The 15,598-nt window shown below is 44.9% G+C and overlaps 1 protein-coding gene across 1 annotated transcript in view; it reads right to left on the reverse strand.

Annotated features, from left to right (window-relative positions):
• LOC129543892 (N-acetyllactosaminide beta-1,6-N-acetylglucosaminyl-transferase) overlaps positions 1-13,980 on the reverse strand; it is a 49,029-nt gene extending 35,049 nt beyond the window's left edge. Inside the window, exon 1 of the mRNA XM_055407291.2 lies at positions 6,472-13,980. Coding sequence (XP_055263266.2) covers positions 6,472-7,390 — 919 coding nt within the window. The 5' untranslated portion in view covers positions 7,391-13,980. The remainder of the gene's footprint in view (positions 1-6,471) is intronic.
• Positions 13,981-15,598: the final 1,618 nt, after the last annotated feature.

Consider the following 15,598-nt stretch of genomic DNA (forward strand, 5'->3'; position numbering starts at 1 on the left):
CCCTAATACAATATTGTGAAAATCACGTCCAATTGTATTATGTGTATTTAACATTATCTGGCCATACAGTAATGATGTCATTTGCAAACTCTGCTCAGCGGATAGGAACCCAAGAAAAGGATCTGTTTAGTGTAATTCCTCCTTCAATCTGAATTTACCTCCATATCAACAAAATAAGTGTCACTGTGGACTGTCATTCAGGCACAAAAAAATAACTCAAGTATAAGCCTGAACGTTCTAATAATGTTCATTAAAACAGGATTCTTCCAGTCCAATTATGTTCATCATTCTCGATCAACGGTACGATCAACATGACTGAATGTATCCTTTGTGGCACTAGAAACTGAACTCTAAATTTAGGCTGATGTACAGAGAACACAATGCATACTTTGAAAAAGCCTCGGAGCTGATCCAGCCACGCCCAGATTTAAGGTCGGGGTAACCTTTCCTGAGAGAACACACACCTTCCCAAGAGCGCAGTGTTTACATTGGTTGAGAGCTGCACCTGGAGAAATGTTTCTCAAGCTTCTATTGTTGTCTTTCTTAACCTCTCATTTCCTTACGCTCCTGTTTTTTTCCAAGCCAGTAGCTAAGGGTTGAAGGTGAAGGTGTTTGTTGCTCAGTCATGTCCAACTTTTTTCGACCCCATGGACAGAAGCCTATCAGGCTTCTGTCCATGGGATTCTCCAGGCAAGAATACTGGAGTGGGGAGCCATTTGCTTCTCCAGGGGCTCTTTCCAACCCAAGGACTAAACCTGGGTCTCCTGCATTGCAGGCACATTCTTTGCCATCTGAGCCACCAGTAAAGCCCCAAAGGGGTACTCTGGGTCAAATTCAGACAGAAGTCCACTCTGTGAACCGGGAGTAGCCGAGTGGAGACAAACCGCAGGGCTGGTTAAGTGCCAAGTTGTGGGGGAAACTCAGACTGAGAGCAGGTCAGGCGGAAACTGGCGGGCGGTGTCCACCTAGGGAGCTGGCGCTCGCTCCGGTCATCAGAGGAGACTGCGCAGGCCCAGCCGGCTACCTGGGAGCCAGGTTTCATTTGTTTATTGGACCAGTCAGGTCTCAGTTCCCTGACCAGGGATCGAACCTGCACCCTTTCTAGTGGAGGCATGGAGGCTTCACCACTGGACCACCAGGGAAGCCCCTGGGAATCAGTTTTCTCAGCGATGATTCTGCCCTATTAACATTCCAGCTAAAACTCTTAGAATTCCATAAGGACTGGTTATGTTTCTCTTTACTGGTATCACTTCTTGGCCTAGCTCTTATGAAATTATACCTTCAAGCCTACCCACTGTTTCTGATTCTTACTATCAAAAATTACTCCTCCCCACCTCAGATAGGGGACATAACTCTCTGAACTTTTTTTTCCAGGCTTTTATAGCTGATTAACAATGTCGTGATGGTTTCAGGCGCACAGCAATGACTCAGCCATACATATGCGTGTATTCAGTGTCTCCTAACTGTCCAGCACCTCCCCAGACCCAACCCACAAGCATCGAGCCCTCTTCAGGCACAGCAATAGGTTGCAGTGTAGGGGTAGTGATAGAAAAGATAAAAATGGATGTCACATTTCTCACCCTAAAGGAACGCAAACACGGAGGAGGAAGGGCAGAGGGGCTTTTCATTTAGCAGGTAGTTATAATCCAGTGCTGGGAGCAGTGGCAGAGAGCATAGCAGTACCAGCCATTTGGGAGGTGGGTTATCAAGGACGGCTTCTGGAGGAGGTGACACCCAAGGAGGGTTACAAAGAATGCATAGGAATAGTCAGAGATGATAGGAAGGGTAGCTCAGAGAAGACAGTATTGAAAGCCACCAAAAAAGACAAATAATAATAATAAGGGAAAATCGCAGAAGCATGTAGGACCAAGTAGTTGCTGGAATATGAAGCGTGAGGCCTTAGGGACAAAGCAGTGAGGATAGAGAGATGGAGTAAGGGAGGAAGGTGGTAAGGTCAGAGAGTTCTGCTGTGTTGTTGGAGAGCTCCCTGGCGGTCTAGGGGTTCATGCTCAGGTTCAATTCCTGGTCAGGGGACTGAGATCTTGCAAGCTGCATGCATGGCCAAAATTAAAAACAATAAAATATGTATATACTAAAAAATTACACAATGGGACTTTCCACACGGTCCAGAGTTTAAGACTCTCTGCTTCCACTTCGAGGGGCACCGGTTCGGTCATGGGTGGGAAAGCTAAGATGCCCCACGATACGGCCAAAAAATTAAGCAAACAAATGAACAATCAAAAATGCTTCAAAAAACTTTAAATGAAAATTAGTTTCCTAAGTGTCTGCATATGATCTGTTTAAATAGAGGTTACATCTTGTCAGCTTCTGCTTCTCACTCACAATTTGTTGCCATTCAGTCACTAAGTCCTGACTCTTTGCAACCTCATGGACTGCAGCATGCCAGGCTTCCCCGTCCTCACCATCTCCTGAAGCTTGTCAAACTCATGTCCATTGAGTCAGAGATGCCATCCAACCATCTCATCCTCTGTTGCCCCGTTCTCCTCCTACCCTCAATCTTTCCCAACATCAGGGTCTTTTCTAATGAGTCAGCAATACGGTGCCTAAAAGAACGGCCATTCTTCTTTTTGCTGTGTATTTTGTGAACTTAAAAAAAAAAAAGTGCACTATTTGCCACACACGATGTTTAATTAATTTTATTACGTATAAACTTAATAAAATATCTCTGGAAGAATACAAGGAAGTGTTAATATCAGCAGCTCATAGTGTAAAAAAAAATTAACTTAAAAATTTTAAAGCTCTTGAATATATTTCTTATTTTTTAAAATAAGGATGGATAATCAGGGGAAAAAAAAAAACCCACAACATTTTGAGGGGTTGGAGTGAGGGGGGATTAGCTTAACATACCAAAACCTGATGAACTAAAGAGTCATTAAATCTGATAACGCAACCATTCCAATCTCAAAACTTAAATTCCATAAAATCATACCTGTCTCCTTCCAGAGCCACCCTCAGTTCACAGAACAGTGCCAGGTACCACGCGGGGTTTAATAAGTATTTGTTAATTGCTGAAAACAGACACGGCACCAATGTTCCTGTTCTGTTTCTTTTGGAGACTTCTTTTCTATTCTGTAGGGAGACAGTGTCCTCAAGATTCTTCATGTTCTTTTTGTTATCATTTAGCAGTAACTATGGAGAAGGCAATGGTAACCCACTCCAGTGTTCTTGCCTGGAGAATCCCAGGGACGGGGGAGCCTGGTGGGCTGCCGTCTCTGGGGTCGCACAGAGTCGGACACGACTGAAGCGACTTAGCAGCAGCAGCAGTGACTAGGTTCAAAGTCAGCCTGGATGGGTCTCTCCCACCAGCCTCTGTGGGCAGCAGAGGAGTGCTGAAGAGTACGTCCCAGGTCCACTGGCTGCGCGAAGGGAGAGCCGGACCACAGCCTGGTCTAGAGCGGGCTTGGGGAGCAGGGACAGAAGCCTGGGTGCGTAGTGGCAGCTGGTTCCAGCAAGGGCACCTTCCAACAAAACACACACACACACACAGACACACAGACAGACACACACACAGACACACAGAGACACACACAGAGAAACACACACAGACACAGACACACACACACACAGAGACAGACAGACAGACAGACACACACACAGACAGACACACACACACAGATACACACAGAGAAACACACAGACACAGACACACACACACAGAGACACACACAAACACACACACAGACAGAGAAACACACACACACAGACACACACACACACACACACACACACACTCTCTTCCATGTCCCTGCTAACCTGATTTCTAGCTTAGAGTGGTCAGGTGGGGCTTACTTTCACTGTTCTCTGCACTTTTCGTCCAAACTCATCCTTTCACCTTTCTGGGATTCTGCAGGGAATTTGTTACAGATATACAGCGAAGAAAAAAACAAGACTCTTCCTTTTCCTGGTACAAGAGAAACACTTCGAACTTCAGGGCTCGCAAATCCAGGATCAGACCCCGGCTTTGCCATGGACAAGCTGTGTGAACCGAGCACATCCCTGATGGCTCAGATGGTAAAGAATCCGCCTGCGATCCAGGAGACCCGGGTCCGATCCCTGAGTGAGGAAGCTCTCCTGGAGAAGGAAATGGCAACCTGCTCCAGTATTCTTGCCTGGAGAAATTTCATGGACAGAGCAGCCTGGCGGGCTACAGTCCATGGGGTTGCAAAGACTTGGACAGGACTGAACGACCACCACTGCTGCTAAGCCTCATTTTCCTCATCTGTACAGGAGGATAACAATGATTATTTCTCATAACTCAAAGAGTGCTATGGAGCATAACATACCCAGCACAAGCTGTATTAACAAAAACCGTATCACGTGCCATGTACAGAATGTTTACACTTACTTGTGAACAATTAGGATGAACACTCACTGTGAAATGGAGCAGGACTCTGCCTATGGTCCTTGCCCACCCACCCCCTCACCCCCCCCCCGCCATGTCCTCTGGCTGCCTTTTGTCTGTGGAAAAACTTTAGCCAAAGAATAAGCTGAATCAGAGAAGTGAGAAAATGCAAAAGAAAATAGTCGAAGGTGACCAAACAATAACAATGCTGTCGTTAAGCACAGTCAAGGACCTTTAGTTCCTTCTCAAGGGCTACAGTTAAATAAATATCTGAGCCATACCCTGTGAGCTGTCTTATAGATCCTGAAACCTCAGGTAAGTTAACTACTCGATGGGAAGACCATAGCCATGACATAAGCTGCCACAATTCCGAGAACTGGTGTCACGGAAATTGGAACAAACCGACCACTGATGACCAATTTCAAGATGACTGTCAGCGCTGACTCTGCTGTTTCTGCCCGTAGCCCCTCCCCTCAGCTTATAAAACGCTCTTGCCCACTGGTTGTGAGTAGGGGAAAGCCCTCCTTTGGACATAAGTCTGCCCTCCCCAACTCCGTGGTCAGCATCCAAAATAAAGCAAACCTTCCTTTGCACCAACCTTGCTTCTTCTGAGCAGCAAGCAACTGCCCCTCACTTTCAACTGCAACTTAAACTGAAAAGCATCGATTCACTCCCCCTCCTGCAAGTCTGTGTGAACTGTTAACCTACTATTGTCTGAAATTCACTGCAGGCCTCTGCCCTCAACCACCTTGCCAGTCCTTTTCCGCCCCTCTTTAAGTAGGTTTCTGTAACTGCCACTCGAGATTAGCCCTCAGGGATGCTGAGCTATTGGGCACCTAACAATTGCTGTGAGTCCACGTTCAGGTATGAAGGTAGCCCTCGTATGTGCCAACAATAGCGATACTGCAGCCAAGGGAAGGGAGGTATTTCAAGCGTGGCAGGCTTGGGGTCACCTCCCTGCAGGGCTGACACCCACAGGCAAGCTGGCACAACAGCAGGAACTAGCGCATTGGGACGTCACCAGGAAGAGGCCCTACAGGTCACAAGGACTTTCCCAGACAAAACACAGGAAACAGAACTATGAAAAGAAACCCAGTCCTGAATCTGAAGAGGCAATCTGCTGCTGTATCCTGCCTCCACGCCTCAAATACCTTAGCCCCAAATTATCATGAACGATGGAAAAGACTTCACAGTATATCAAAACAAGAGACTGCAAAGGGCAATTTCTAATAAGAAAATGGGACTTAACCATTGAGAAGTGAGTTGGGATCAGCTCCAGCTAGAATGTCTCTCCGCACGTTTCACGGTGACTCACTGTCCCAGCAATAAAATATCAGACTAGAGTTACTGAAGCAAGTCAGTTGAGACCTGGACACCTGGTCAGGTCTGAGACTAGAGACGTTCAACCCAGAGTGATAATTTGTAAACATCCAAAGATGAAACAGCCCTGTGAACTTCGAGCATCAGTATAATACTGTGTAACAGCCTCTAAGAGAAACACCATCGATTTCAATTCATAGGATGCTTATTCAAAATCAGTCTCATTATGTCACAATTGTTCTTATCAAGGACTATGAAAGACATTCATTCAAAAGACTGAGCTATTGTATGTCAATTATACCTCAATTAAAAAAAAATAAGACTGAGCTCTGAACTATGTAATACACCCTTAAAGGTAGTTTTGCCAGCGCTCCGGGAAATTGGCATATTTTTTAGATCACTATATAGCACAGTTATAAGATGGTAGTGTATGTGTGTTAGTCACTCAGTCATGTCTGACTCTTTGGGACCCCAGGGACTGTAGCCCACCAGGCTCCTCTGTCCATGGGATTCTCCAGGTAAGAATACTCGAGTGGGTTGATTCCTTCCCTTCAGGGGATCTTCCGATGCAGTGATCAAAGCCGGGTCTCCTGCACTGCAGGCAGATTCTTCACCATCTTAGCCACCAGGGAGGCCCATAAGACAGTAGAGCTGCCACTAAAAAGCAAGCTGACTAATCACTTTTCAGGCATTTTTTCCCCCCCAAATAATTTCAAAGAAGAGCTGAATGTTAGCTAACTCAACCTACGGATAAGGGAAAACAAACAGGAATGGAAGTTCATACCCACCTGGGATCCTATTAAGAGTCACCCAGAAATGTTCATCAGGAGAATAGGTATCTTTGGACCACTGGAGCAGATCAATGGCCCTTTGGTCTTGGAAGACAAACTTGACAAACTCTCTGGTGAGGGCCACGTAGGCAGTGCCAAAGTAGATGGTCAACTGGTGGGGAGGGGAGGTTTTCAAAATTCCAGTATTTTTCATATAGGAGCCACCTCTGCCCAAATGCTCCCGGTAGACGTATCGAGTCCGCTTTACTGCATGGTCGGGAGGCAGCACCCCGGGGGTGATGTTTTTCCCTTTAAATCCTTTGAGATACTGAACAATCTCCCTGTTGCTTTTCAGGGGGAAATCTTGCCCACAGGTGTTGATGGAGTATTTCCATGGAACTTCAGAAGCTAAAAGGTCTTCCAGGCAGTTCAGGTCAGCCTGGAGCCTGGAAATTCCTGCGTAGACCACAGGCTCCATCTTTGAAGCAAGAAAAGCATTCTTGAAGCAACTCAGCAGCTGCCACACAGACTTCTTAAAGTGAATTGTGGCTTTCTCATCCACGTGAATGCAGTAGACGTTCTGGGGCATGTAGACGGCCCTGAAGAGTCTTTCGAAAGTGTTAAAGTCCTTATGGATGACCATGACATATGCCAAAGGGAACTCGGCTTCTTCTTTCGACAAAGACCTTGTGATGTAGCGATTCTGGATCAGGTAGTCCTTGCAAGGGACACTTCCCACAGGGGATGTCAACGTCTTTTCCCACAAAAAGGTTGACTTCTCATCTAAAGCATCCTTACAGGCGTGTATCCCCAAGTCCCTTTCAACGGAGCTATTCCTGTGACTTTTCGGTTGGCTTAACTGGCCATTGTAAAGGATTACAAAAATAACCACACTGACTCCCATGAAAGCAAACAACCAATACTTCCAGAAGTTCATTATTTTCACTTCCCTGGGGAAGGAATCTCTCTCCAAAGACTGAGAAACAATTGGTTTCTGAAACAAGAGTGAAGAGGTGGAACTGACTTCTTTTACCAATCTTGGGATTTCAACAGCTTCTCAAGCAGGCTTCCTTCTGCCGGGTCCTTTAATCCGCATTTTCTCTCTGCTTCTGGTTGCTGTCTATCCTCTCCTGGCAATGGCCAGAGATGCTTCTTAAAGCGCCCTGGGCTTCTGGCCTCCTTGGTGCCACCCGGCTGCTGGCAGAGGGCTCCGGGCAGGTCCGGGACGCCCTTCTTATTTGCATACAAGACGCCAGTGGAGGGCGTTCAGTCTGGAGTGCCGGCTCCTTTCACCGGGGCTGTTTCCCCGGCTTCACTCCGCCCCCCTTCATCCAATCTATGTGGCCTGATCTCCCTTCTCACGCTTTCCCCTTCCTTTTCAAATTAAGTGGTTCTCCTTTTTCTGGCGCGCCCGGCCAAGCTGCTAACAGTCCTTGAAAACCGCTGCCTGTGGACTTCTCCACTTTGGGTTTATTTCTCTTTCTGGGTCTCTGCCACTTTATTTCATTTCAGTGTTATCTCTACCTCTGGGCGTATACAGACTCAGATAAGAAAAAACCCCCTTGCAACATGCTTAAGTAGAAGATTTTTGAAGGGGAAAAAAAATCTGATGGCAAGGTAGGTATTTCCTGAATTAAATCAGTTTCTGATGATGTTACTTAGCATATATATGTCCATGGGTAGAGGAAAAAATGAATTACACTTTCAAGGGCACAGGATGAGGGCAGAAGGAAGCTAGGAGTGACTTGATATTCAAGAATTGGTGTGGAGACATAAATGAAACTCACTTCAGTTCCGCCTGCCTGGGAGAAAGGTGATAGCTTGTTCCAAGACAGCAAAGGTTGGTTCCTATTTCACACAGAGTTTCAGATAACTGGAGCTGTTGACACAGTATTATCTAGCACGTGTGGTGTAACTAGCCACTGGGTCTCTTTAATAGCCTGACATCCTCAGACTGAAGGTCATTTCAGAGAGCTCCAAAGAGTCGCCTCTCCACCCAGCCCCTCTCCTACTTCCCTTCTCTGAAGGGAGAACAAAGGCTTTGGGACTGAGGCAAAATTCCTGGAAGCCTCCATCAGTGTAGTTCAGGGAAGCCAGGGAGAGAAGCTCAGCAGGTCTGGTCACATTACAGATGCCTTCTCGTAGCTCACCTGAGCCAGGCACCTCCAGCACTCAGCAAACGTGGAGTGCATTCAAGGCAGGTGGTAAGGATGCTTCTGGGGGAAAGTTACTGAGCCAACTCAGAGATTAACTCTGGCAGCCACGGGAGCTGAGAGCGGCCCTGCTCCCACCTCCCTCCTGCAGTCACTCAACTATCTGACCTGTCTCGGTGTGACATGGCAGCTGAGCAGCTGCTTCTGTTAGGAAGACACGGGTCTGTAATGCCGCACTTGACCCAACCCCTCCCCTCCCACCGCACCCCTCAGCTGCCTATGGCTCGCTGGACTGATGAAGGGCAACAGTGGCCTGGATGTGACTGAGAATGAAAAATGTCACCTGCCGTGTCAGTCAACAAAGGATGTTTCCGCCATCAAATGACAGCCCCCCGTCCATGCCTTCCCCCACCCTCGGGGGTGAGTCCTAAGGGGACTCAGGACGGAAAAGCAGGGTGCCTGCCATCAAGCCACCATCAGTCGCTGCAACTACCCCCAGCGGTGTACCTTCAGGAGCCTCGGGATGACAAAGCACCGGATACTGGCCATGGAGAGCTGAAGGGCATATCAAAGGATGATTTCATTGAGCCCTGACTCTTGCATCTTTCCAGAAATAGACAAGTGCTAAATTCATTAACCTGAGATGTCTGGTTTTCTTTCATTAACAGTCATCTTTTGAGGTTCCTACTACCTGGTCTTTGTGATAAAAAAAAACTTCTATATATCCTGGCTCCTCCTTTATCTCTTCAGAGCAATGCCAGGCTTGAAGTCCTCAGAATGTCTGCCCAATAAAAGAAGCCTCAGGACTTTCCAGCTGGTCCAGAGGATAAGAATCCGCCTTGCAGTGCAATGGACTCGCTCAGCTTCTATCCCTGGTCAGGGAACTAAGATCCCTCCTGGTTGAAGCAACTAAGCCCACTGGCCATAACTATTGAAACCCCCATCCTCTGGAACCTGAGTGCTACAACTGAGACCCAACACAGCCAATAAATAAATACATAAATAAATTAGTGGTTTTTAAAAAAACAACAACACATAATTCTCAACTTTTAGGTTGTACCCTTTTTTTTTCAGTCGACCTGATGGATATTGACTTGGAGAGAGACCCAAAAAGCTGGCAGGAATCTTAAAGATCACCCAACACAATTCTATATTTTACAGACCAGGAGATTAAGGCTAATAAAAACATTTTTCCCAAAGTTGTGTAGCTGGGTAGAACCCAAAGTCTTGCTTCTGCAGCTCCCTGGTCCAAAAGCCAGAGCCAGACTAATTGTTGTCAAATCCCAGCTGGACCAGTTGTTTGAGCAGGGAGAGTTAAACTTAACCTTTCTAAGCATCAGGTTCTTTGTTTTCAAGATGGAAATAGCAGTACTTCCTATTTCACATGGTTCTTAAGAACAGTGAGTGAGATAGCGCTCATCTAGGGTTTATGTATCTGTTTGTTTATGTTCAATAAACATTAGCAATTTTTGTTGGTGTTGTTTGCTTTTTGAAAAATATTCAACATTTCTGACCCTGTTAAGGAACTGATATTTTGCCTTCTGTTCTCAGTAATGGAAACGAAAAACATTTACCTTCTTAGAGCTTTCAAATGGTTTGACTTATTGCCACTCCAAAAGAGTGAAGGTTAAATGTTTTCCACTATTTTCTTTCCCCACTGAAATCTCCCTTTACTGTGAGACGGGACAGTAGAAACGTGGGTGTGTGAGGGAAAGGACCGATGGTCTGCTTTCACATCTTGATATTCCTTCATTCTTACTTCTCGTTAGAGACACACCCTTGTCTTCAAAGAATAATGGCAGGACTTAGGGGAGGCTGAGCTATTTCAAATCCTGAAAGCTGATGCTGTGAAAGTGCTGCACTCAACATGCCACCAAATTTGGAAAACAGCAGTGGCCACAGGACTGGAAAAGGTCAGTTTTCATTTCAATCCCAAAGAAAGGCAATGCCAAAGAATGTTCACACTACCTCATAATTGCGCTCATCTCACACGCTAACAAAGTAGTGCTCAAAATTCTCCGACTTAGGCTTCAACAGTATGTAAACAGTGAACTTCCAGATGTTCAAGCTGGATTTAGAAAACGCAGAGGAACCAGAGATCAAATTGCCAACATCCATTGGATGATAGAAAAAGCAAGAGAGTTCCAGTAAAACATCTACTTCTGCTTCATTGACTACGCTAAAATCTTTGATTGTGGATCACAATAAATTGTGGAAAATTCTTAAAGAGATGGGAATACCAGACCACTTTACCTGCCTCCTGAGAAATCTGTATGCAGGTCAAGAAGCAACAGTTGGGACTGGACATGGAATAACAGACTGGTTCCAAGTAGGGAAAGGAGTACGTCAAGGCTGTATACTGTTGCCCTGCTTATTTAACTTATATGCAGAGTATATCATGTGAAATGCCAGGCTGGCTGAAGCACAAGCTAGAATCAAGATTTCCAGGAGAAATATCAATAACCTCAGATATGCAGATGACACCACTCTTATGGCAGAAAGCGAAGAAGAACTGAAGAGCCTCTTGATGAAAGTGAAAGAGGAAAGTGAAAAAACTGATTTAAAACTCAGCATTCAAAAAACTAAGATCATGGCATCCAGTCCCATCACTTCATGGCAAATAGATGGGGAAACAATGGAAACAGTGACTTTATTTTCTTGGGCTCCAAAATCACTGCAGATGGTGACTGCAGCCATGAAGTCAAAAGACGCTAAGCTATGACCAACCTAGACAGCACGTTAAAAAGCGGAGACATTACTTTGCCAACAAAGGTCCATATGGTCAAAACTATTGTCTTCCCAGTAGTCATGCACGGGTGTGAGAGTTGGACCACAAAGAAAGCTGAGCACCAAAGAATTGATGCTTTTGACTGTGGTGTTGGAGAAGACTCTTGAGTCTCTTGGACTGCAAGTAGATCAAACCAGTCAATCCTAAAGGAAGTCGGCCTGAATATTCATTGGAAAGACTGATGTTGAAGCGGAAGCTCCAGTGAGATCTGTTCAAACATCAAAACAAAAAAGGCTCGGCAGGGCTCTGTTGCAGGAAGGGGGAGCCCTTCCAGGGCCCAAGAGTGGGCTTTTGTCTAACACTCGGAGATGTATTGTGTTAGGAGACACACGTGCTAACAAAGGAAGAGACTTTGTTGGGAAGGGGTGCCTGGAAGGAGAGCAGCAGGGTAAGGGGACCCAGGACAACTGTTTTGCCGTGTGGCTCACAGTCTCAGGTTTGATGGTGATGGGTTTAGTTTCCAAGTTGTTTCTGGCCTATCATTCTGACTCAGGGTCCTTCCCGATGGCGCACACATTGCTCAGACAAGATGGACTCCAGCGAGAAGGATTCTGGGAGGTGGTAGGACACATGGCGTCTCCTTTTGACCCTTCCTGAACTCTTCCGGAGGGCGGTGGCTTGTTAGTTCTGTGCTCCTTACCAAGATCTCCTATCATAAAATAACTCATGCAAATAATTGCTACGGTGCCTGGGTCAGTGTGCTTCCCCCAATAGCTTCAATTCTCGTGAACCTAATTTGAGCTGTGTGTCCACCCCAGCTGGGCTCTCAGAGGTAAAACATGAATGCCTTCTTGCCCGGGCAGGGTTATAGCCTCGGCCTGATCTGTTCTCAAGTCCTTATAGCTCTCCTGCTTTTTTTCAGTGCAAGTACTGGCTTACTGCATCAAGGCAATGTTTTTTTGGTTTTTTGTTGGGCCCTCTCAGGTCAACCAAGGTCATACCATCCTGCTTCCCACCCAAGGCTTGAGCTATGTCATTCTGACAACCTCAAACACTTCGACCATATCGAAACCCAGAAAGTAAACCAGAAAAGGTCTCCTGGCAACCAATATAAAGATCACACATCATAGGCTGGATTCATACATCAAAATGTGTACAGACAGGTAAGTAAAAAAAGTAGGTAAAGCTGGTGAAGGGCAGGAAAAACAGGGCTAGTGAATTCCTAAGTGGCAGCCAACACTTGGCCGTGGTATCGGGGAGGCTGAGAGAAGGTGGGGATGGTGGTGAAGAGTCATTAGTTCTTGCCCCACCTACAGCTTTTGAACTGTTCTGGAGAAGACTCTTGACAGTCCCCTGGACAGCAAGGAGATCAATCCTAAAGGAAATCAGTCCTCAATATTGATGGGAAGGACTGATGCTGAAGCTGAAGCTCCAGTACTTTGGCCATCTGATGTGATGAGCCAACTTATTGGAAAAGATCCTGATGCTGGGAAAGATTGAGGGCAGGAGGAGAAGGGGGCAGCAGAGGATGAGATGATTGGATGGCATAGTCACTGACTCAATGGATGTGAATTTGAGCAAACTCCAGGGTATATTGAAGGACAGGGAAGCCTGGCGTGCTGCAGTCCATGGTGTTGCAAAGGGTTGGAAACGACTTCAAGACTGAATAAGAGCCACCTTCACAGCCAGCAGTGAGTAACATGTAGGGTCATGGGACCAATGCTGCCAGCTCTGCAAATCTTTTAAGAGGAGGGAGAAATCTGAATTGTATATTAAAAAAATTTCCAAACTCTTTAAATGTTATTAAGTAATTGACAAATTTTTAAGACCCAAGTGAATGTACACACAAGCACCCCGAAGATTGCATCAGCCCCCACAATACAATCTTTCACCTTTGGTTTAAGCATCAGAGCTCATGTATTTGAATCTCTCTTGAGGCTTAGTTTATTCACTCTTAGTTTAGAGACAATCCTAACACACTTTCTTAGAACTAAACAGGTAAGAAGTCACAAATTAGAAGAGGGATGTAGAACAGTTAGACTGGACATCCTTTGGTCAGCAATAGGTGATAGATTCAGAGTGAAGTAGGTTCAAGAAAAACTCCAAAAGTTTCCATAAATAACTACAAATAGAGGTACCAAATGACCCAGTAACCCCACTCCTGAGCATGTATCCAGAAAAAATGAAGGCAAATACGAAAAGATACATGCATCCCAAAGTTCACAGCAGCATTACTTAAGATAGTGAAGGAATGAAAACAACCTAAATATCCACCAACAGATGATTGGTTTAGGAAGATGTGGAATACAATGGAATATTACTCAGCCATAAAAAAGGGTGAAATATTACCATTTGCAGCACCATGAATAGATTTAGAGAATCTCATACTATGTGAAGTAAGGCAGACAAACATATCATTTACATGTGGATCTAAAAATTAATACAGTGAATCTATATACAGAACAGAAACAGACTCATGGACATAGCCAACAAACTTACGGTTACCAAAGGGAAAAGGAGAAGAGAGATAAATTAGGATTAATAGGTACACACTACTATATATAAAATAGATAAACAGCAAGGATGTACTGTGTAGCACAGGGAACTATCTTCAATGCCTTGTAATAACCTATAATGGAAAATAACCTGAAAAATAAAAGTATGAATAAATATATATGACACTATATAACTGAGTCACTTTGCTGTACACTTGATATTAACACAATATTGTAAATCAAATAAATTTTTATTTAAAAAGAAAGAAAAACTCCACAGACATTTCAAGATCATTCGATTAAAGAATGACTGGCATTTGTATAGTATTTAAAATGATCAAATAAGGGAATTCCCTAGTGGTTCAGTGGTTAAGACTCTGCCTTGCAATGCAGGGGATATGAGTGTGATTCCCTGTTGGGAAACTAAGATCCCACATGCTGCAGAGCAACTAAGCCCGAGCACCACAGCTACATGGCTACTTGGCGCGAAGCACCGAGAGAGACCATGTGCCATAAAGACCTGCTTGACGCAACCAAGATCTCTCGGGCCACAACGAAGACCCGATGCAGCCAAATAAATAAAAAAATGTTTAAAAATACATAAAATGATCAAATCAGTTAATGAAAAGGCTTGAAAACTGTGCAGGCCAACCAACCTAGCAGTTTGGGGTTGAAAACAAGCAGAGTACTAACATTTAGTGAAATATAAATACATTAATATATTCTTGTACATATATTTTGCATAGTCTATTTAAAAAGGCATTTCTGAAATACGCTTATTCAAATCAGTTTTTTTTAGTTTAACCATTTTGCATACAAAAGGGCAGGTTCTAAATTACCCAGGAAACTCACAATTCTGCCAAAACTTGTCTATCACAGGCTTCTATAGCAGAAGTCAGTGCTTTTTCTGTGAAGGGCCAGGGAGTAAGCATTTTAGGTTTGTGGGCTGTCTGGCTTCTGAGGCAACCAGTCAACCCTAGACTGTGTCCTGAAAGCAGCCACAACAGTATCTGTCTGTGTCCTGCAACCAAAACTTTTTCCATGGACACTGATATCTCCATTTCACATTATTTTCAAGTCATAAAATAGGTTTTTTAAATTTTACTTTACAACCCTTTAAAAATGTAAAATCATTCTTAGCTTGTGGTCAGTATAAAAATAGGTCAAATTTAGCCCACAGGTTGTATGTTCTTGGCTGATTTCTTTTCTAGATCATAATCAAGTTCCTCCAGGCCTGTATTTTGTAATATCAGAGTCTGCATAATTACTTTCCAGATGAAGAAATGCGAAATGAGGAAAAAGGGTAATGTTGGTCATCCTTGTACTTGCTTGAATGCCTAACACAGCCCATCAGGGTTAAAGTACACAGGCCTGTGTGCCTGTCTCCTTTCTTCTATAAAACGGAGATGCTAGCAACATTGACCTCACAGCGCTCCAAAGAGATCTTAATAGCTTAGCACACAAAAAGAGTGATACCTTGCACAGAAGGTGTACTCAACAAATCTTACAGCATCTCTCTGCTGCCAAACGTGGTTCACACAGAGCCCGAAGCACCCATCCCCCTTCCAGGTACCTCTCGTGAGGCAGGGCTGCAGGGCTTGACGAGCCATTCTTCATCTTTGCTTAGTCGCTCAGTCATGTCCAACTCTTCACGACCCCATGAACTATAGCCCACCAGGCTCCTCGGGCCATGGGGATTCTCCAGGCAGGAATACTGGAGTGGGTTGCCATTTCCTCTTCCAGGGTTTCTTCCCCACCCAGGCACCGAA

This window comes from Moschus berezovskii, chromosome 23, assembly GCF_049115385.1.
Source record: "Moschus berezovskii isolate FMDL1 chromosome 23, NW_MosBer_1.0, whole genome shotgun sequence".
Lineage (NCBI taxonomy): Eukaryota > Metazoa > Chordata > Mammalia > Artiodactyla > Moschidae > Moschus > Moschus berezovskii.